At 34.1% G+C, this 23440-nt stretch overlaps 1 protein-coding gene and 2 non-coding genes across 3 annotated transcripts; 2 read left to right on the top strand and 1 right to left on the bottom strand.

Annotated features, from left to right (window-relative positions):
- Window positions 1-380: 380 nt before the first annotated feature.
- Window positions 381-23440, bottom strand: LOC127854797 (leucine-rich repeat and death domain-containing protein 1-like). The gene is made up of 4 exons (XM_052389845.1): window positions 23314-23440; window positions 7871-9654; window positions 6798-6982; window positions 381-5135 (listed from the first exon to the last, which is right to left on the bottom strand). The coding sequence occupies exons 1-4, from the start codon at window positions 23323-23325 to the stop codon at window positions 4837-4839; spliced, it is 2280 nt and encodes a 759-aa protein (XP_052245805.1). The 5' UTR covers window positions 23326-23440; the 3' UTR covers window positions 381-4836.
- Window positions 15144-15214, top strand: Trnag-gcc (transfer RNA glycine (anticodon GCC)). The gene has a single exon. It is a non-coding gene; the product is annotated as a tRNA-Gly (tRNA).
- Window positions 18653-18723, top strand: Trnag-gcc (transfer RNA glycine (anticodon GCC)). The gene has a single exon. It is a non-coding gene; the product is annotated as a tRNA-Gly (tRNA).

Genomic DNA, 23440 nt, shown 5'->3' with positions numbered 1-23440 from the left:
TGGGACTAAAATTAACAAGCCACCGATTATCCAACGTGTTAATTAGGAAGAGGTCATGGTTCAAAATACCATCGAGATCAACATATGCATATGTAGTACGTGATAATGAGGTATTTTCTTTAAACTGACGGGTTATACTTACAAATATCATACGCATACGTCAGGAAAAACAACGCCCCTAATACTTAGTCATGCGGGACCCCGGCATACAGTGTTATGACTGAGACTTTCCTGAGGCAACACATACTTTTGGGTACTGTAAGACAAGTCACTTTCTCTTTCTATCCATTGTAATGTAGATTTGTTCACTTTTGTTGTAATTTGAATAAAAAGCCGTTATGCCAAACTCGGTCATAGGCCATGGATATATCACAAAATAGTTCGTTTTCGTCCATAGATGGAACTATTTAATCAAATATATCACTAAGTTAAAATAAAATATCGATATAAATAAAGTATGATATTAAAAAAGCAAAACTATGGTTAAATTTTTTAGTCGTTGTAAGAAAGCAGGAATAGTAAAACACAATTAAGTATGTCCATTTGAGCCTTGGTTTGAGAAAACTGGGCTTAATGCATGTGCGTAAAGTGTCATCCCAGATTAGCCTGTGCAGTCCGCACCGGCTAATCAGGGACGACACTTTCCGCCTAAATTTTCGGTAAGGGGGGACTTCCTTGAAACTAAAAACACCATATAAGCGGAAAGTGTTGTCTCTGATTGGCCTGTGCGGACTGCACAGGCTAATCTGGGACGACACTTTACGCACAGGTATTATGCCCAGTTTTCTCAGAACGCTGCTAATTTAAAGATTACTTTGACACGTTTCTTTGTTAAGCCTATTTACTGATATACAAAACACGCGTGTTTATGATGATACTAAGAGAAAAAATATAGCAAATTAGCTAAAGGCACGTGTACGATAACAGTTAAATGCTCTTTAAATACGAATATTTAGCTAATTATACTGTGTATCTAATCAACAATTCGCTAAATTTAACATTGATAAATAAGATGCATGAATTTACATACATTTGCATTGGAAAATATGAGCTTCTGGACTCGACTGAGATCGTTTAAAACCACATAAATACTAAAAATCAACGAATATTTCGTAAATTATTTCGTAAAATAAAGTAAACCCACAAAACATCAGTGTTTCTTATAGCAATAGCCAAAATGTCAACGCTAGATGTGGTCTGGTAATATATATTTAACGAGATACATAATGCCCGTTTTTTACTTTTTGTGTGACATTATATTTCATGTGAATTTCCCGCGACGATATTCGAACATTTTCGAGGGAACGCGAGATTGGCCACTCACCTCATTAAATGACACGAATATCACCAAAATGCTGTAAACATATTGTTAAAAAATGGCGTAGAAAGGAAAGCACAGCTCGTTTTCATTGACCGATGCAAACTTCAAATAGCTAAGGCAGTGTATGGAAAAAAGCAGTTAGACGCTCAAACATTTTAATTTGTATTTATACAAATATGCGTTGTACTGTATTTATTGAAACATTAATGAACGATAAGTCGATACACACTGCATATATTGAAAATAATTATCATTATTCTTTGTCTATAAAAAAAACTACACCACCTAGTTTCAGTATCAATAATGATGAAATGATAAAAGTAGCTCAGCAAATAAAATTTGCAAAGAAGAATGATAAATTCAAATATAGACATGAATATCACAGAAATAGTAAAATAACATATGCAACAGTAATAGTGAAAATGTACATTTTCAATAAACAATACTTTCAGAGCTACCCCGTAATTACTCTATGTTTTCGGACACTTAAAAATAATTAATTTGTTTCGTGTCCGAAAACTAACATACGAAAAATATTAACAAAATACAGGTGTCCGAAAACTTAGAGTCGAAAATGGAAATGTGTCCGAAAATAGCGTCAATTGTATCAACGACTACCGGTAATAGCACGCGCTTGTAAAATACCATACCGTATAGTATAAATAACAGTTATACATGTTTTCACTGAATTTTAAATAATTGTTAATGCTTAATTTATTTTACTTCAAGGTTGTACTTTGACCAACGAGTTCAAAAATGAGCATGTGATGTACCGATACACGCTTGTATAAACCTATAATTAACGCAATAAAAAAGCAAACTATGAATTCTTTGTTTGTTCATTTCCGATAGTTGTTGTGTAACACTTTCCATTGTTCGTAAAACTTGTAATAGGGTGCATCACAATTTGAAACATTTAGTATTTGTCACAGTTATTTTACTGAGAAGGGGTAGTACCATTGCGGTAGATAATTGAACTGCTAATTGTCACTACCCCTGGTCATAACGCTTATGCTATCGGGCGAAACCATTGTTTAATACCGGTTTACAAGGTTATTTACCCAATAACGCAAATGTTATGGTCCATTGCCCTCAGGCATGCACCCGCAATGTTTATGATGTTAATCTGGTTGTAAAACCCCATGATCGAAGTGTCATTAAATATCGAAAACAGGTTCGAAATTTGGTAAAATAGCGATGTAAAATATACTGTCCGAAAACTTAGAGACATAAATAACGGACGAAAACTCGTGTGTCCGAAAATAAAGAGTCACGAAAAATAATTATTTTTGCTAAAAAGGGAGTGTCCGAAAACTTACTGTGTCCGAAAACATAGAGTAATTACGGTATATATAGATGCATATACATAACGTCAACGATTGTTTCAGTAAGCCATATTCACTACTCTAGATAACAAGCACTGATAGGGTGGACTCGTGAGACGGTACAAATATCATTCAAATATCATTGAATGTAACTTTAAATTAGTCTTTCAAATAAACCATGTGTCTGTACGTTTAATATTATTGCAATAATTGACGTCATTTTTTTCCAGACCAAACACACGTAACACATACACTATTATTGCAATCTATTATAATAATTACCCTATCGATATAATTAATAATAATTAAACCGATATAATAAGTAACAATAAAACATACTTTCACCAAAAACAGCAAACAACAGAACAGATAACATACACAGATTTGGGCGATAGCGATCTCCAAAACGTAGCCGGTGGCCAGGCGTATTCGGTGTTACGATTACGACATATAAGGACAGAAAACTATGAGGTAATTCGTTTTTGTTCACAATTTGAGGTGTTTCACATCCGTTGAAAAAAAAATCATTAATTACGAACATTAATACACGAACGTATGTAATACTAGGTTAACGATCAGCTGTCGCTCGCCATTAAAGGGGCCGTCCAACAGATTGGTAAATTGACAAACAAACAAAAGTTGTTTCAGATTCGCAAATTTTCGTTTTTGTTATGATATTTTTGAGGAAATAGTAATACTGACCGTTTACTATGCTTTTAAATAGCCACTATATGAATCTTTTGACGATTTGAAAACCTGAAAATTATAAAGCGTCGTGCGACGCAAAACGATTGAATAAATTGGAAAGTTCTGTTGCTGTAGTTATATTTTGGGAAACTACGAGGATTGCGTATATAGGTAAAAAGTACATCATGAGTATGGATGGTCGAGTGGTCTAGGCGGGAGACTTTATACTCCAGGACTCCAGGGGTCAGTCGTGCGAGACCTGTTGAGGTTTACTTTTTTCCTTTTTTAAAATTGTATTTCTTTTTTACTGGAGATTTTTAGGTAAAATGTTTAAATTTATCAATATAAAGCGTTTAATGACATGCTTCAATACATGCCAAAATCTGTTGGACGGCCCCTTTAAGATGTACATGCCCAGGGCCCTAAAGCATAACAATGTAGATCTCATTCGTTTAATGACCGAAAAACACGATAGCCCTTCGATAAAAATGTAAATTTGTGACGTCATTTATTAGATTTTATTCTAAAGCTTAAAGGGGCGTTTACTGCAATGCAAGCGGCAAAGATTGGTCAAGCGTTGCAAAGTTAAGAAGTGATTGCTGTATTATCTTCAATATTTCTATACAATAATCCTGTAAATTATATATAAAGCAAAACAAATGCTTCTCCTACTTTATAAGTTAAGTTTCTTTATAATCAAAACATGAAAATCACGTAAAAAAGCAAAAATGCCAAGTGTGTTTGTCATGAATCGCTTTGACGATTTTAAAATCGATTTTTAGAATTATACATATATATATTTGAGATTTTAGATTGTATTTTAATTATAAGATTTTTATTCAAACTGGTCATCGGGTTGCAAAAAAGTTAATCAATTGCATAGAAATACAGCTTTTATAAATAATTATTATGAATTAATAAACGTTGAATAAAATATTAAACTCACAACTATTTGCACTAAACTCGACGTGTCAAATTATTAGCGATTTTTTTTCTAATTGAAATATTTATTAAAAGGGAAACGATCTACACTATACTGTTATTTTTTATGAACACAAACGTATAAAAGGCGGGCATGCTAAGTTGCCACTCGCCGTTATGCGATACTCACCCTCGAGTAAATCAGGCCATTAAAGACATCGCATTTAACTCTAAAAAACACGCCATGTTTAACATGTTTATGCAGCATTACAATTGCATTGGAAATAAAGCTATCGAACCGATTTAAATGAGTGTTCGTACAGAAATTATAACGAAAAAATGTTGTATTCCATATACTCTTTGAATGCGTTTGCCGACTTGAACACTTAAACGGTCGCGCTCCCATATAGCCTACGAGTGAATCATCAAGCTATCTAAACTACTGCCTTTTACACAATACTAACCAAAAAGAAAGATCAACCGAAATGCGGGGGCTTTCAGCATGGCATCCTGCCATTGACAGTAAAGCGTCTGTGTCCCCAGTTATAAATGACATTCTCTAACTATTCGAACGAAGGTTTATTACAAGCGCAATCGTTGGCTGTATATCTTCATTGTCCGTAACTTGTCGCACAGCTGGTCGTAGCCTATGATGTGAAACACGCGTATAAGCTCATCCAGCGTTGCAAGAGGTCCTCTGTGTTCCCGCCAAAAGAGAAGCGAGTTATAGACGCGATCCTGCAATTTGTCTTTTCCCGCGTAGGCCTGCTCGATTTCGAGCACTTTGTCTTCAGGAAGTTTCAGTTTCTTCATCAAGTACCGCAATTCGTTCTTATTCAGTGCGGATTTTAAGACATCAAACGTTTTCAGAAGCAGCATATCTGAATATTGATACACGGGATAAGTACACAGACATTATTATGTATTCAATACAATTTTAGTTGCGTTCATGTAATTAAGAGCGCAATGGTCAAACTGGCAATTTCAGTACGAGCGCTAGCACTTCATTGACACAGTTACCTGCCTGCTTGATAATTGCGTTCAAAATTGCATGAACGAAACCACATTGATTGTAATCCTTACATTCACAATATCAGGGTGCAGGATCAACGGGGTTCACAGGGATTTGCACACGGGCTGGATAGAATGTAAACGCACCGTTAAGAATTGTATTTTTGCAAATATCTCAAGTTATTTAAAGGAATCTGAAGTGCATAAAAGACAGTTTTTCTAGCAGCTTGTGTCGATATTTTAAGATTTAAGAATAAATCATTAGATACGTCTGAAATTGGTGCCAAAATTTCACGTTGCGTGAAGCATAACTGTGTAGATGAATGCGTTAAACATTGAACTTTAGGCCAAGAATACAAGCGTATTAAATAAAGTTATTCTGGTGTATTTCACATTGCCATAAGCGGCGTAAAAAACTGTCCTTTATGCACTAGTTGATTTTTTTTAAAGAAAAGTTGTTTAAACAAAGTTATTTTAAGACAAACACCACATACCGTAGTGTTTACATCCATTAATACGTTCAATTGTGACCCCCACAAAGTCATGTGATCCTGCATCCTGAATATGTATTTGTACTTCGTGCAATATGTTTATATTGTTTTTCACAGAGCATGCATTTTATTGCCAGTTTAAGACAACTTGCATGACAGAAATTTCAAAATGGAACAGAAAAGTAACGCCCCCATCCCTTTACCGAGATTTCAACATTAAAATACATGATACGATAAATAAAAAGTGCTCTATAGATATTTAATTTTCTTCTCTTTTTTGTCAACCTGCTGCGTCATATGGATTTAATTATGATCATTCGCCATAGGATAAATCCAAAACTACTAGTCCCAAATGGGTTATCTAGGACGATACTTTACGCACACGCATTAAAAAGGGTTTTCCAGCAGAGAGGCTCATATATATGTACTATAAATCGATACATATTATGGCACCTATAATATTCATAAAACATATGAGCCGTGCTCCTTAAAAATTGGGTTTAATGCATGTGCGTAGAGTGTCGTCCCAGATTAGCCTGTGCAGTCCGCACAGGCGTATCATGTCGACACTTTCCGCCTAAACTGGTATTTGCTAAGAAGACACTCTCTTCAAACGAAAAATATCATTAAAGCGGAAATTGTTGTCCCTGATTAGCCTGCGCGGACAGCACACGTTTTAAACCCCCTTTTTACAGATCACAGCTCATATACATTTGACGCCAAATCCATATATATATACATCAAATCTTAATTAATTAAGGAATTACAAAATAACTAAAGAAAGATATTTATGAAAAAAAAACTTGTGTAAACATCAGCTACTTTTTTGTTAAAAGCAAGTTGTCTATTGCATCAACTGTAGAGGACAATACCAGAAAAACTGTATATGTAAATCAAACAAAAAATGTTAAATACAAGAAAATTATGAAATCCAACAAAAAAACACAAAAGAGCGTTAATGCAAATCCAAAAATAAATAAATACATAAATATTATTAAATCGATCGGTCTCATGTTTCTAATAACACAGGAAACGACCTACCGTCCCTCTCCAAGGCGCGTCTGATGAAGCGACCAATGGGCTGCACTACACCACTGACGCACACGTCCATAGGCGGAGTGCGCAAAGGGTTGCCATGGAGGCGGAGTTCCTTCAGCGTCTGCAGCTGCTCAAAGTTCTCTGGAAGTGACGACAGGTTGTTGTCGTTGAGATGGAGCACTCGTAAGCTGATATGGAGGATATTATATACGGCTATACTTTTCTGGAGAAATATGCATCACTGTTTTATGTAAGGTATTCTAAAGGTTTGAATTCGATATGTGATTAAACTTGCATGCAGAAAATGTCATTTCTATGGGTAGTTATTCATTTCGCTATCGGGTTTGGTGGTTTGGTTTTGATTACGTTAAACGAGTCATCAACACGTTTCTTTTCTTGACTTAAAGAATCATTTCCAATTCAAACTTGCAGGATATCAGAGTCATCTTGAGGACACATCTAACGGCTTAAATCTAATATGAATACATACTTATGCTATTTTGCCGGCACTACAAGACTGGCGCATGGTTACCAGAATTTATTTCATGATAAAAGTTTGTGCAGCCTAATTATTGATATATTTTACCAAATATGTTCATCGCTTGACGAGTATGTATATACATGTATCTTTAATACGGGCGGGCTTTAATACAGTTGTATGAGTATTAATTTAAATGTCTAGAATTGCGTTGAATGCTGGATGGAGATGATATGTTAATGATTGCGTACAGGTGAATGGAATTTTGAAGATGAAAAAATTATGAGGAGAGACTTTACAAAAACATATATATGAGTCGCGTTCTGATAAAACTGGACATAATGCATGTGCGTAAAGTGCCGTCCCAGATAAGCCTGTGCAGTCCGCACAGGCTAATCTGGGACGACACTTTCCGCTTTTATGACCTTTTTCGTTTAAATGAAATCTCTTCTTAGCAAAAATCCAATTTAGGCGATATTGTCGTCCCTGATTAGCCTGTGCGGACTGCACAAGCTAATCTGGAACGACACTTTACGCACATGCATTATGCCATGTTTTCTCATAACGCGACTCATATATTCACAATCAAAATGATTACCTGTGCATCCCGCAGATAACGCTTGGCAGCGATTGGAGATCATTGTGGTCAACAACCAATGAAACGAGGTTTCTCATCCGACAAACAGTGTTCGGAAGTGTTCGGAGCTTATTGCCAGACATTATCAAGTGCTTCACGTTCGAGTTCTCAATCTCGTCTGGCAATACAAGAAGCTTATGACCTTTTGTTTGGCTTAAATTCAGTGTTTCTAAATTTGGAATTCCGAAAAGCGGACTTGGGAATTCCATGAACATGTTATTGGACAGATTGAGGTCGACAAGGCTTGTCAGCTTCACGATGCATTCTGGGACATCTTCGATGTTGTTGTTTGAGAGATCGATCATTTGTAGTTCCGGAAGTTTGCAAAGTTCTGCGGGAAAGTACTGGACCATGTTGATATTCATTCTAAGAATCGCAAGATGCACAAGAGCAGCAATTTCGCTCGGTATTATTTGAATGCTATTCATTTGGATATCGATCAGTTCTAATGCTTGTATGACACAAAGCTGGGTGGGGAACAGGCTAAAACTGTTCCTGCTTAAGGTAACTTGTCTCAGTGCAGCAAGGTCGCCGAAATTGCCTGGAAGTTCTGAAAGCTGATTTCCGTCGGCGGCCAAAAGTTGAAGGCTGATCAAAGCACCGACGGCATCAGGCAGTGTTTTAAACTTGTTATCCGACAGCGTGAGGGAATGTAAGGATTTCAGATTTTCAAGTTCCACCGGAAGAGTAAATATCTGGTTTTTCATCAAGCTGATAACCTCCAATTGAGTACACCAGAAGAGATCTTCCGGCACGCATGTAAGATTATTATTGCCCAAATAAATCTCCTTCAAATTATTCAGCTTTGACACAAGCTTTGGTAATGCTTTTAGCTTGTTATTTTCTAGCCCAAGAACTTCAAGACTTTCTAGCTCACATATTTCATCAGGGAGAAATTCCAATTCGTTTCCGTTCAATCCGAGTACCGTTAAATTCTTGAGATTTTTTACTTCTGTTTGGATGGATTTTAGTTTGTTTCCACTCAGGGTAAGTTCTGTTAAAGATGGCAACCAAAACACTTGCACGGGAATAAACTCAAATTCGTTATCGTCCAACAACAACTGCTCCAAGAACACAAGATTTTCTAACTCACGTGGAAGGTTAGTTATATGGTTTCCGGACAGGCCGAGCCTTCGAATGTCGTCAAGACGACACACTTCCGGTGACAGAAAGTCAAGGTCATTTCTTTCCAGGCTTAAAACTTGCAAATTTATCAGGTTAGAAAATCGGTCTGGAATTTCTTTTATTCGATTCTCGTTCATCTGAAGACAGAGCAGTGATTCTATCTCACATAGTTCTACAGGAATATTTACTAACCGATTTCCGTTGGCAAATAATTCAGTCAATCCCTGAAGGTTTGCAATATCTGGTGAAATGGACTCTAACTCGTTATTTGAGATATCTAGCACTCTTAACCTAGGCAAACAGAATACATTTGGATTCAATTGTTTCAATTTATTTCCCGCCAAAAATAGTTCTTCAAGATGTGTGAGCGAGTCAATATTGTCAGGAATTTCAGATATTTCGTTCTGCGATAGAATTAAGGCATTTATTGCTTCTATCTGGAAGCATCCATTTGGAACGGATCTGAGCATTTGATCGTTAAGATCGAGGACTAATTTCTTTCCCTGTGCGTAAACATTTTCAGATATGTCGACCTCATCACCCACTGGAGGGAATTCTTCCGCGAGATCTTCCTCCTCGTTGGCCTCCATAACAACACCGTTAATTTCCGTCTCCATGCTCTGAAATAAAGGCAAATGCTTGTTCAACTGTGTTAAAATTTAACAAACTTATTTAACCGAACATGGGTTTGGGAAAACATAATATAAACTTGTCGATATAACGTTATTTTTGTGTCAAAAAGGAAGCACAACTGAGGTTTGTCATACGTTGGACTCAAACCAACGGGGGTCGGGGGGGGGGGGGGTCAGGCCCGGGTGGTTGAACATCCAGACATTAGAACGATACAGGAATTGACAATAAGGAGTAGGAGTGGTGAGGGCAAAGATCTTTAAATAAATGTTTATTTATAGATCTTTGGCGAGGGCATAGTGAGGGGCAGCTATTGAAAGGGAATGCAAGGCAACATGAAAAATTGTTTTTTATAATTTTGTATGCTTATGCTAAACTATCTTTATTTATAGGTATCACTGTTTGCTGAAATATTTCTTGGATTTATAATAAACATAAATTGGTCTTTTTCGATTCATTAACGCTTTGTAAAAAATACAGATAACATTGTTATGGAAGTTTTATGGTTAATACGAGTTTATCTCTAAACGGGAGTTTATAACTAAAATATTTATAGAAAAAAAAACTTCCGTGAATATTGATACCAAAGCTTATGATTAAAAGTTTTGATTTTGCCTTAGCGACGAACTGTGATCAACGGAAGTCATAACGCATGCGCATGGATAATCAAACGAGCAATCAAGTTAAATGCTCCGATGAAGTTTTTGTTAATATAGCTATACTTGATTTGATCGAGATTGAAGTGCTGTATAAATTAATAGTTTTTAATAAGTTCGTTTTGGCTTTTGTCGTTTATTTAATGCATGTAGGCCAATAAGTGATACACTTTCGATGGAATCAAATAAATAAATATCGATCTTGGTGCGGATTTCAATATAGGCAGCCATCCAACTGTTATTCTTGGACTGAATGATCTAGTTATAGATCCATTTAGTAGATACAACGAGGATACAACATCGGCAAATGAAGAAGGTACATGGTCCGTCCACAGGTATTGGGCGCGTGGCCAAGTCACTTTAAGACTGTCAATATATCATAAAACAACTGTTTTCATTCTGATATGGATTTTGGATGGAAATGTGCACGTAACACAGGCAAAAGACATCGATTTGCTTTTACGAATTCTACCATGCCACAACTTATAAAGGCCCTCATATTTCCAAATGGGTTGTGATTGTATGTTTCTGTACATTTTTGGATGAATTTATATTATATAATATATATATAATATGATGATGATGTTGATGATGATGATATATATATATATATAATATGATGATGTTGATGATGATGTTGATGATGATGATGATGATGATGATAATAATACTAATAATAATACTACTAATAACAGAGGGCCAGATAAGATGCGTATTTGCGTAAAATACGCATGAACAAAAAGAAAATACGCATTACTTAAACTTTTGTTGAGTAAGAACACTCCTGGCTAAAATTCGGATTACGCATCGTGTGCAATTTCCATGCGTATTAGCCGTTTATATATGCATATAAATTCATGTAAACATGACTGGTTCCCGTCATTGTGTCCACACCGGTAAAAACGTAGTGACAACACCATGTATGTACAATCGTGATACATCGGCTATCTCGGATTCCTCAATATCAATATCAATATAAAGCATTTAATGACAAACTTCAAAATATGCCAAAATCTGTGAGAAGGCCACTTTAAAATTATCGGATTTTTATTTTACTCATCAATTAAAGATTTCATGAGTGAAATACCCCAATCGTGATACATCGGCTATCTCGGATTCCTCCGTAAGATAGGCCTCGTGGCTAACGGTCGCCATATTGCCTTGTATTACTACTTTACTACCCAAAAGGTTGTCAGTCTATTGTTATGAGGCTGTATACATGCGCGTTGAACTAGCGCCAAACTTTTAACCGAAACTTTGATATTAAGAGCAATATTAACGTTCATTTGTGTTGCATTTTGACCTATTATCCAAGTGATTTACTTTTCCAGTATTATTTAAACACCCTATCATCCAATTTTTAAGATGAAATTACGGTGTTTACAAAACCAACCAAACCGAAAGTGAAACTGAATGCATTACGTTTCGCGATGTAAACATTAAATATTTGTTCAGTTTGAGGAAGCGAATCGATAATAGACGTTGGAATATGTATGCAATACAGACTATCATTGCCGAATGTAGTATTGGCTAAAAAATACCTTTTATGACAGGTCATGTATAGAACGTTAATGTCTGGGTTGTTCATAAACCCATTTATGCCCAGTGGACTCTCCCATCCTTCTAAATTGGATCAATTTATTTCCAAAAGTAGGGGTGTCTGGTATATTTATTTCTATATTTAGAATATTTCTTACAGAAATTTCTTTAAGCAAACAGCGCAGACCCAGATGAGACGCCGCATTATGCAGTGTCTCATCTGGGTCTACGCTGTTTGCAATGTCCTGGGTTAATATAATTAATGCACGTTTCTGATCTAATTGCCTGTATCTAGTTGTAATTACCATGATATTGATAAAATTACAACGTTTTTTTCATAAATTAACATTACATGTTTTATTTTTATCATTTAGGGAATATATAATTGTATCATTATCATCATTAAATATTCTGAAAATGATCTAAATTATCATGATTACTTTAAAGTAGAATTTTTATAGTTTACTCATTATTTTTAATGAATTTGCACATTTGCTTGATTCAAAATAAAATGAATTAATAAGGGTTTCAGTTGTTAGTTTTAACCCATTTTTAGTTTGATTAAATTAAAAGTACTAACTACATACATGTATGTGAAATGCTCTTGAGTTCGTTTCCTGGGCCTAGAACCAGTACTTGGGTGTCTCTTGGAGATTTCTTAAGAATGCTCCCACACTGGGGATCAAACCAGTGACCTCCAGATCATTAGGTAGACACCACATCCATTACACATCAGCGACCTTTAATTAGTAAATTACTTTAGTATTGCAGCATTATATAATGTAATGTTGCTACATATTTTTGGGAAATGATTAATGTGCTGTACTAAATAAATCTAAATGCATACAATTTTAATTGTGTATATTGTGTGATTATTAGTTACAAATTCCCTTTTTACAGGTATACTGGATTATGAAAGACTGATAAACATAAAATTGACAACTCATCTCCCCAACAATACTTTGTGTGGCACATTCTCAAAACAAACCCATAGTCAGTGAAAAAACTACAGTGTAAAAAGACCACTTGATTGTGACAATTATGGCTGACCAAGCAAATGTTATCATTTAGAATAAAGAAAACTTCCAGTTCAATATACATGTTATACCAATTATGACATTGGCCAACACAGAAAATAATTATAAGGTTGATTTTCCCAAAATTGACTGTTACAATTGGATACTGTTTTAAGCTTCACTCTATTTTGTCTGAAAATAAAAGTCCTAAATGATGTAATAGAAACATACATATTTAATTTTTAGTTTTACAAGGATATATATATACATACATATATTATAATATCTTTTTATCGATGGTCAATCAATTTAAGTTTAACTAATATATACATACACATTTAATACATGTGTATGCTTTGATTTTTTTCTATTGAAGCCAAATTAATATCCCATTAGATAGATAGATAATATCACAGCAGTATTCCTATTCTGTCTGCAAGTACTGCAGAAATCATGGATTATTATTTTACTGAGTCAGCCTTAATCTTTATATTATAATTGTTAAAACAGATTAAGATGTGCATTATACAATTGAGGATGCATCAAGATTAAAAAATGGTACATGTATAAATTAATAAAGAATCAATAACAATCAGAAACTGTGCATTTTTTACAGTATTGTGTGAAAGGATTTGAAGTAATGATGTGTTTTTGAAATATGATTTATGTGAATTTGAATAAATATATAAAATTTAGTGATTTTCTCAGACAAAAACTGTTAATTACATACTAAAGTATTCAGAATGTATTATTGTAATATTCATTCGAATTTTTTAGTGCAAAAAGCACTTTTCCCTGGCATTTGTATTTATAGTAATTGCATATTTTATAATTCTGACAGCATTTATAAACTGTGTTCATGCAAGCATGAACACGGTTTCATTTTTTGAGTATTTAAACAAGAGGGCCATGATGGCCCTGTATCACTCCACTGCTGAAAAAAAGGCTGAAACAAATTTCTCTGCATGTGCAAATACTTAAATATAGGCCCTATTTAAGCACATGTACAATTTTGTGACCTTCTGGGCTGGGTCAAATTTAACCCCAGGGGCATAATTTGAGAAAACTTTGTAGAGGATTACTATATCTCACTACATACAAAATGTGGTAGCCCTAGGTCCTAGAGTTAAGGACAAGAATATTTTTAAAGTTTTCACAAAATAAGCAAGATATAAGCGTATATAATGTTCAATTTTGTGACATGCGGGTCAGGATCAAATTTGACCCAAAGGGCATAATTTGAACAAACTTGGTAGAGGACTATAAGATGTTACTGCATACCAAATTTGGTAGCCATAGTCCAAATGGTTTTCGACAAGAAGATTTTTAAAGATTTCACAAAATAGGCGCTTTAAAAGCGTTTATTCAATTTTGTGACCCTCCGGGGCAGGGTCAAAGTTGACCCCAGAGGCATTATTTGAACAAATTTGGTAGAGGTTTATTAGATGTCACTACATACCAAATTTGGTAGCCCTAGGCCCAATGGTTATGGACAACAAGATTTTTAAAGTTTTTTATGAAATAAATCGTCTGCTGATCCAGAGTGTGAAATACCCCTCGGCTGAAAAAATTATCTGGAGCTCTAATAATAATAATAATAATAATAATAATAATAATAATAATAATAATAATAATAATAATAATAATAATAATAATAATAATAATAATCATCATCATCATCATCATCATTATCATCATCATCATAATCAATAATAATAATAATACTAATACTAATAATAATAATAATAATAATAATAATAATAATAATAATAATAATAATAATAATAATAATAATAATAAAAATAATAATAATACGATCTATTTTGTGAACAGATACAACGTTGATGAATAAAAAAACAAAAATAACAGTTCAGACGAAGAAGTACATCAACCAAAATTGAGTTTGATATTATAGCAAAAAACACGTTCACAGTGGTAACCACATTCGTGTACAATAGAATTGTACTATGTTTGGAATTTTCAATTTAATTATTGTGCAGATTCGTTCATACGACACATGCATACGTTTGGTTATAAGCGCTTTATTTTGACAGTCAGAGGGCTCGATCTACATTGTATGACAAAAGATTAAAAATGTATAAACAATTGATCAGAATCTGACGCAAGTACGGTAACGTGTGGTCAAAGACCTATCAATATACATATATTGATAGGTCTTTGGTGTGGTTAACGACAGCGATTGTGCCGGTACGCTTTACGTTTGGCATACATTTTTTTTTTTCCAACATTGATCTTTGTAAGAGTTAAGCATCGGTGGTTCAGTGGTAGAATGCTCGCCTGCCACGCGGGCGGCCCGGGTTCGATTCCCGGCCGATGCATTTTTTAATTTTAAAATGAACAGACCGTTTATATAGACTTAAACGTTCATCATCTTTAATGCAAACAATTGCAATAATTTTAATGAATACGTACGATCTTTTTTATTTCAATGGCATAGCCACAGAAAGACCCAACAAAAGAATCAAAACTAAAAAAAAAAATTGTGGCTTTAGATCATGCTGCTTACATTTATACAGTAAAATATTCATAGCCTTAAGGGCTTTGCCATCCAAATATTATTGATTTAAGTGAAACTAACAGTTTAGTTAATAACAGTGCCGAGATAATTGAAATTATCGAAATTATCGATGATTTCTATATGTTGTCCATAATTTGTCCATTTTTCGGTTTGTCGGATTTTTCCCATTCAAAAGGACCCTTCGTGAATTACAATACTGGCAAAGGTTATCTAAATCGTTCCGTAATTCTTCTAGCGATTTTTCTAAGATGGCCATATCATCTGCAAATAACAATAAAATTAAGGTTATGTCGTCTATATTTAAGTCAGGAAATGTGCTATTTTGAAAAAAAAGTTCCAAAAAGGCACACTTGTAGAAATTAACCCATTTATGCCTAGTGTCTAGAAAAACAGCCTTGGCAAACAGCGTAGACCCAGATGAGACGCCGCATAATGCGGCTTCTCATCTGGGTCTGCGCTGTTTGCTTTAAGGAATTATGTAAGAAATATTCTAAATATAGAAATAAATATACTAGACATCCCTAATTTTGGAAATAAATTGATCCAATTTAGAAGGATGGGAGAGTCCACTAGGCATAAATGGGTTAAATGGGTATTCATGATTGTCCATTAGAATAGAGTTGGGCGATTATTCAACTGATTGTGTTTAGCAGTATCAACACAGGTGTGTTAGAAGTATATTAGAATTTATACACGGCCGTTAATCACGGGCGCAACCTCTTTTTGGATGGAAATGTGCACGTAACACAGGCAAAAGACATCGATTTGCTTTAACGAATTCTACCATGCCACAACTTATAAAGGCCCTCATGTTACCAAATGGGTTGTGATTGTATGTTTCTGTACAATTTTGGATGAATTTATATTCGCTGAATCGCACTATATTGGCCGTTTTTTTTAAATAATGCGAAATATGTTGAAAAACATTTAAAACCTAAACACCCGTAAAATTATCCTTTAAATTTCATAACATCAGGGCCTGAGCGCAACCTCGGAAATATCATTGGCTCATTTACTTATGCATCTCGAAAAAGAGGTGGCACCCGTGATTAACGGTCGTGTTATATGGATAATCAGTTATACGCAAGTGTTCTGATATACTACTCTAACGAAACAAGGCTTGTACAAACAATCCTAATGTCGAATGTAAATAAGGCGGCAAAAAGTTCCTCTTGACGTTTATATTTAACATGTGTATGCAAATTAAAGTAGTTGAAACTTTCGGCAGAGACAAATAATGACATTGATCTCTAAGAATATACCCCGATATGAGCAATCTGTTAACCTTTAAACATGTATACTAGTACTTTAAATTACATAATCGGGTTTAGCCGTATAAATAATCTATATTACGTACACAATGTACACCTGCATTTTCGCGGGTTCATAGCCAACTTTATTGTATTACTTGTTTACACATGATATTTATAATTTTAAAGATTTTATTTACATGACTTAACGTATTAATTTCACAATAGCAAATTTATAATTTTGTAATTTTAAATGTATTCATATATATTTTCTTTAAATACATTTTATGTTCATAATGAAGTACGTGTAAAAATGACAAAAATGTATACAAAAACTTATTTATTGAATAAATTTATTTGAAAAAGGGAAGATCTAAAGTTTAAAAAACTACAGTTTGATGATTTGTTAAGTCTGAAATGAATCGTAAAGCAGAGAAGTATAAAGTTCCCGTTATATACTTGAGCAATAAAAATATCCAAATAAACACACGAGTGTTACGTTATTCATATGCAATATTTATAATAAATCAATTTTCGATTGATAGCAAATCTTTCTTAAAGTTGTATCTTGTACGTTTTCGCATTGAAGTAATGTGTGATCTCTTACGTTGTCAAACCATGTTGACATGTTTACGACCGCCGCTTTACAACTTTCTATAACAATGTTTCTCAATTTGAAACGAGGCGTTTTACCGTAGTTACATACGTCTTTAAACGTTCTTGATAACCACTGAACCAATAATCAATCATTTTGTACACGATCGAGAAGTACGTTGTAAGCAAGCATCACAATGTATGCCTAGTGGACTCTCCCATCCTTCTAAATTGGATGAATTCATTTCCAAAATTAGGGATTTCTTGCACATTCATTTCTATTTTTAGAATATTTTTTACAGAAATTCTTTTTAAGCAAACAGCGCAGACCCTGATGAGACGCCACATCATGCGGCGCCTCTTCTGGGTCTACGCTGTCTGCCAATGCCTTTTTTCTAGACGCTAGGCATAAATGGGTTAATTCATGAAACATTTTATAACATACACTGTGTGGAATAGTTTTGCTAAAGATCTGTTAAGAAAATGACTCAAATTAAAACGTGCATTACAGTTTATTTATATTTCAATTACAGTCGAAATAACGTTACTTAAACAGAAACTAAGGTATGAAAATACTATTTTATTAATCATCATATTTTAAAGAGGCCTTTTCACAGATTTTGGCATATTTTGAAGTTTGTCATTAAATGCTTTATATTGATAAATGTAAACATTGGATCTTAAAAGCTCCAGTAAAAAATCAAGAATAAAATTTAAAAAATGGTAGCCGGTACCAGGGCTCGAACCAGTGACCCCCGGAGTCCTGGAATAAGTCTGAAGTAAAAATGCATTAGCCCTCTCGGCTGTTCCGCCGGGCATACACAATTTAAGTATTTAATACGTTATATAAGCAACCTTCGAAGTTTCGTAAATTTAAACGACAACAGAACTCTCCAAATTATTTAATCGTTTCGCGTTGCAACGCTTTATAATTTTTAGGTTTTCAAATCGTCAAAAGATACATATAATGGCTTTATTGGACTATGGTAAATGTTCTGTAATACTGTTTCCTCACAAATATCATAACTAAAACGAAAATTTGCGAATCTGAAACAACTTTTTTCAATTTTGTCAATTTACCAAACCGTGAAAAGATCCCTTTAAAACGGATTAAAAGTTTTATTTTTTAAGCATGATACCTGATACACAACATACCTTAACGCAATATGACTTAAGTAGCATTTTATTTGTTACCAACGCAAACATAGCCACTCGGCATATAACCGGTCAATCCGAGAAAAACATTCCGCTTGTCTGAAGCTTTAGATGTGATAAGCCTGGCGTTATTGACACAAGTACGGTAACGTGACGTTAACGACAACGAGTGTACCGGTACGCTATACGTTTGACGTAAAGTTTATTTTATAAACGTTCGATCAATATATATTGAATACGCATCGGTGGTTCAGTTGTAGAATGCTCGCCTGCCACGCGGGCGGCCCGGGTTCGATTCCCGGCCGATGCACTTTTTATTTATTGATGTTCAAGGTTTTATTTTATATATAAAGATAGTTCGGGTTCACAATGATAGAAACTTTAAAGTTGCAGTCATGGTAGTGACGAAACTCGATATGTAGATAAAATTAAATACTTCCATCTTCATCTCGCCGAAATACTCAATAATTGCCCACATAGCTCGATATGTAGATACAATTAAATACTTCCATCTTCATCTCGCCGAAATACTCAATAATTGCCCACATAGCATGACGCCAAGATTGATTTACTCCTAGTGTACGTTCAACAACAGGTTCCTCCCGTTTTTATCCTTTAGATTCATATGTATATCGTTATATCACTCCGACAACATTTACCGGGTGCTGTTGGTCGTTGTTATACGTAAAACATTCTAGTATCTGCATACCCGTTAGACATTGACTAATCTAACATTAATATAGTCAATAAAAAAGCCCAAGACAGAACAGAGTTCATTCAATCAGTTTTATAAACAAAGTATTAAATTGACTAATGGATAAAATACTCATTTTGTATTATTCAATATATGGACTGATGGTTCCATGTGTAATGAAACGCCAATCCGTATAACTGAAAAAATATACAATTGGGGCAAAACCTAACGCACTTACACTGGGCTTTAAAATTGCCCACTTAATTTACGTAATGCTAGTACCATATTATTTTGTTAATTATCAATGAAAAATCGATAATTTTATATATAATTTTATTAACGATATCCATACATGATTTTTTCCTATGCAACGCGCTATATTTTGCGTGTTTGAATCTTCCGTGATCCACAATCTTGTTTGAATTTAGGACAATATGTATTGAACACTTTAATTTCGCCTATATGTGTGTCATTAAACAACCGGGGTTCAAATGATAAGCAAGAAGAGAACACGTAATCAGAAAAAAATATAGACATCAATCGATTGAAGTATGGATAAGCCTTAAACGGCTCTTAACGCAGAGCGGTAAAAACTCGCGTCATATAATTGAGCATCTACTATCACGGTTAATAAGAGAAAGCGTGAGTGTTATTCATGTAAAATGATCGCACAAAAATCAATATGCGACCATTGATTATCCATCTTCTGATGACGGTTGATATTAAATATACGGTGTAGTGTGTGCGTAAATGCTCCTTGACAATAGTTAATGTTCACGTTTTATTAAGTTTACAAAAACAAATATTATGTAGTATTTAATTTGACTTTTTTTGACTTTATAACAAAACATTTATCAAATACTTTGCTTGAAATACTTTATAACGTTATGCAAAAGGGTTTGATAAAAATAGTTTGATTTTTTTCAAGGCTTCCTTTCATTTTTCTTAGTCGATATTTGTCCGTTTAAAAAATGCAAAAAGGCTTATATCCAGAGTGAAATGTTCTCATTTTTATGATGGGGGACAAACCTTTTTAGCGGGGCATCGGGGCCTTATGTCGGCTTCAAATAAAATTCGGCCCTAAATTAGCCCTATAAAGGACTCGTAACAACGGCAGAATACCGCATTACGTTAAAATATTATATACTGTACTATTATTTCGTTATTTGGAATTTCATTTAATGCACCGGTGAAGAGTTAACAGGGCAGTGTTTATAGTCTTCTGACATTGATATTGCATTTGAAAAAAAAGTTGACCATTCCAGACGACTTGGTAAAACAACTACACACTATTAAACTCGTTCGAATGTCAATATAGTTGATTGATTCAAGGTCGAATTCTTGCCAATCAACAGGTAGCGTGTTGGTTTAAAAGGACTTATGAACAGATATTCAAGAAGACAATTTTAAAGTGCCATAGATATAATAAAAAATAAGTGTAAACTATATTCATAAAATGGAAAAAACACTCATCGCTATGATTAATTTAAGATAATTGAATATATATAGGATCTGGCGTGAGTTGTCATATCATAGCATATTTTATTCAACGAGTTCAGAAATACTAACGAATTTCCTGGACGAGTTTAATAAAATATGGCATCACATGACAACGAGTGTCAGATCTTTTTTATCACATGCTTTTAAATGAGCAAATTAGATAAATATTTACGCAAACATAATGATAAATCCCGAATGTTGTTTACATTTTGTGACGTCATTTGGCGTTGCAACGTCATTTCAGCAAAATAACAAAATGCGATTGGTCAATAAACGAAAACTATGCCAATGAAAACGCTTAAAACGTATATTATCCTATTACCAGATGAAAATCAATATAATAACAACGATCACGTATAAACTTTAGCTTTATACTATCGCTATTTTTAGATCAGACTTGGGTTTTTCCAAAAATTGGAGAATATGTTTTTGTGAACCTCGGAAAGATCAAATCGCCAAAAATGCGATATTTTATAATTATAAATGAAAAAAGGGAGGTAATAATAGGATTTATCTTATCAATTTTCTTAGTCGTAAATTATTTCTTTAAAATTAGAATAGGAAAATCGAACTACACGGAAAATCCCAAAGTTATTTTAAGCAAACATTGTTTCATTATTTTAATCGTGCCGAACCTAATACATTACAAAAAGATCAGTAACTAACCTGTTTTTCTGTTTATCATACCCCTGCATCCCCGATTTTTAAGAAATAATGAAAAAAAAACAAACAAAATACAACTGCAACTTTAGCGTGAAAGAACATGCATTGTGTCGTTTGACGTGTTAATAATGACGTCACGAGTACGCGCACTTAATATTTGTAAATAATGTTTTCTTGATTTTTGAGTTGCATTATGTGTTAAAAATATATTACATCTTGGTATCAAATTGTTTGTTTTGTTGAATCTGATTCGATTTTACTAAAAATGATTACTTTATAGTTGATTCCAAGTAATATGACCATTCTCCGCCGCGCGTGACAGCTATATTTCAGCACTGCCGAAATACAGGAAAAATTATTTCACAGTGGTTTATTTCGACAATGCACGTCTGATGATGGGATAAAATAGAATATTATGTGAGTTTTGGATAAAGATCAAGTTTTTCATGCTCGGCAAGCCTCGCGCTAACATGGTTCTAAACCTCGCATGATAAACTTGATCTGTATCCAAAACTCACATAATATTCTCTATTTACACATGTGTAATATAAAACATATGTACTTGTTATATTACATGGGAAACAGGGTATGGCATGTGATACAAAAACTTAAGCGTTACATACTAGAGTTATGAAAACGTGTTATACGTACATGTCGTATAAAATACGGTTTTGCGGTAAGTTTAAAGCAGAATGGTAACGCGAATCTTTGCTGCCGAAGGTCGCGGGTTCAAAAAATCCCGATGAAGACAATTTTATTAGTTTTTTTTGTTGTACTTATTTTAGATAATTTCAAATGGCGTATTTTGTCGGTAAACTACTTTTATAACCTGAGAAGATAAAAACGAAAATATGTTATTCACTACCTTAAAAGTGTCAGGGTTTATTGATAATGCCAGTATTCGCCGTGTTTTTGAAGATGTCTCATCGACGCTCGATTGGTCATTGTCGGCTTTGGTACTTTTTAAATGTACCCCGGGTACTGTTAAATATACTAAAATGTACCCCGGATATGGAAAATATACCAAGAGGTACCCGGTCAATTTAGACTGTATCCAATTTTTATTCCCGCCAAAAAATCCGATGTCGCAAAATGCCCTACGGAATACAATACATAATTCACTTCCAGAAAACCTGCCTCACCTCCCATTTTGTTGTATGAGTTTCGATAATATAGAGGTCAGTTTACTGAATTTTGACATAAATTTTACCATAGTTATTTGAAAACAAATCCGACAACGACCATTTGAGCGTTAGCATTCCTGGGTGCGTTTTAGTATATTTACCGTACCCGGGTTACATGTAGTATACTTAAGAGTACCCGGGGTACATTTAAGTAGTACCCGAGACGACAATGACTATTTGAGCCTCATTGACTTACGAATCCATTGCATCAGTTGTATCTTTGCAAAGGTAGACGAGACGAATTACTGAAATACTCCACTGAGCATAGCAATACCCGATGTTGAAATGTAAACAAGTTATCAAAAATAAAGCAAAATGTTTAATTTGAATTGTGTATAGAGACTATTTACACATGTACATGTTATCACTTAGACCATTACGACTCCGTGTATGAATTATGCAAGGAGTAGACAGTCTACATATGCATTAAACATATTTAGTTGTAAAATCTAATCTCAAGGTTTCAGGAAAATTAAAACTCCCACGCATTTTAAACAAGTTTTGGATAAGATTAAATGCAATCGACCGTTTAAATGGGGTAAAAGAAAACGGTAAATATGGTATTGATTCAGTTCATAGCCACATATACACACACAGAGTTAACTACTAGTTGCAGTCCGAATTGTAAACCAACAAATTCAAACATATTATATTTTGCACATTTATATAAAGTTTGCGGTCTCTGAAGTTGAACTAGACTTGTCTTAGCTTTACGCAAACTGATATGTTAAACTATAGCCTAGAAATTAGAATGGGTATCATAAACCGATAGATCTAATTGATCAATTAAATGAACAAAAATGCATTATTAGTTATCGTAAACGTTATTTACAATAAATAAACAATACGTTTTCCTTACTTGTTCAGACATGACGGGTATATATAACCATTTCAATCAACAAACTCCTCTTCAACTGTTTAAAGATTCTTTCCTTTCACTTTGACAGGTCCGTTTCATAGGACGCTACGGTGTTGTCAAGTGCGTG

This window comes from Dreissena polymorpha, chromosome 13, assembly GCF_020536995.1.
Source record: "Dreissena polymorpha isolate Duluth1 chromosome 13, UMN_Dpol_1.0, whole genome shotgun sequence".
Lineage (NCBI taxonomy): Eukaryota > Metazoa > Mollusca > Bivalvia > Myida > Dreissenidae > Dreissena > Dreissena polymorpha.
The sequence above is the reverse complement of the archived record's forward strand: the minus strand, read 5'-3'. Positions and strand labels throughout refer to the sequence as shown.

Excerpts from the sequence above, each read along its gene's own strand:
- LOC127854797 (XM_052389845.1), bottom strand. Across the intron at positions 6,983-7,870 it reads GTTATCTGCGGGATGCACAG|CTTACGAGTGCTCCATCTCA; the intron begins GTAATCATTTTG and ends CCTCCATATCAG. Across the intron at positions 5,136-6,797 it reads ACGCGCCTTGGAGAGGGACG|ATATGCTGCTTCTGAAAACG; the intron begins GTAGGTCGTTTC and ends ATCAATATTCAG.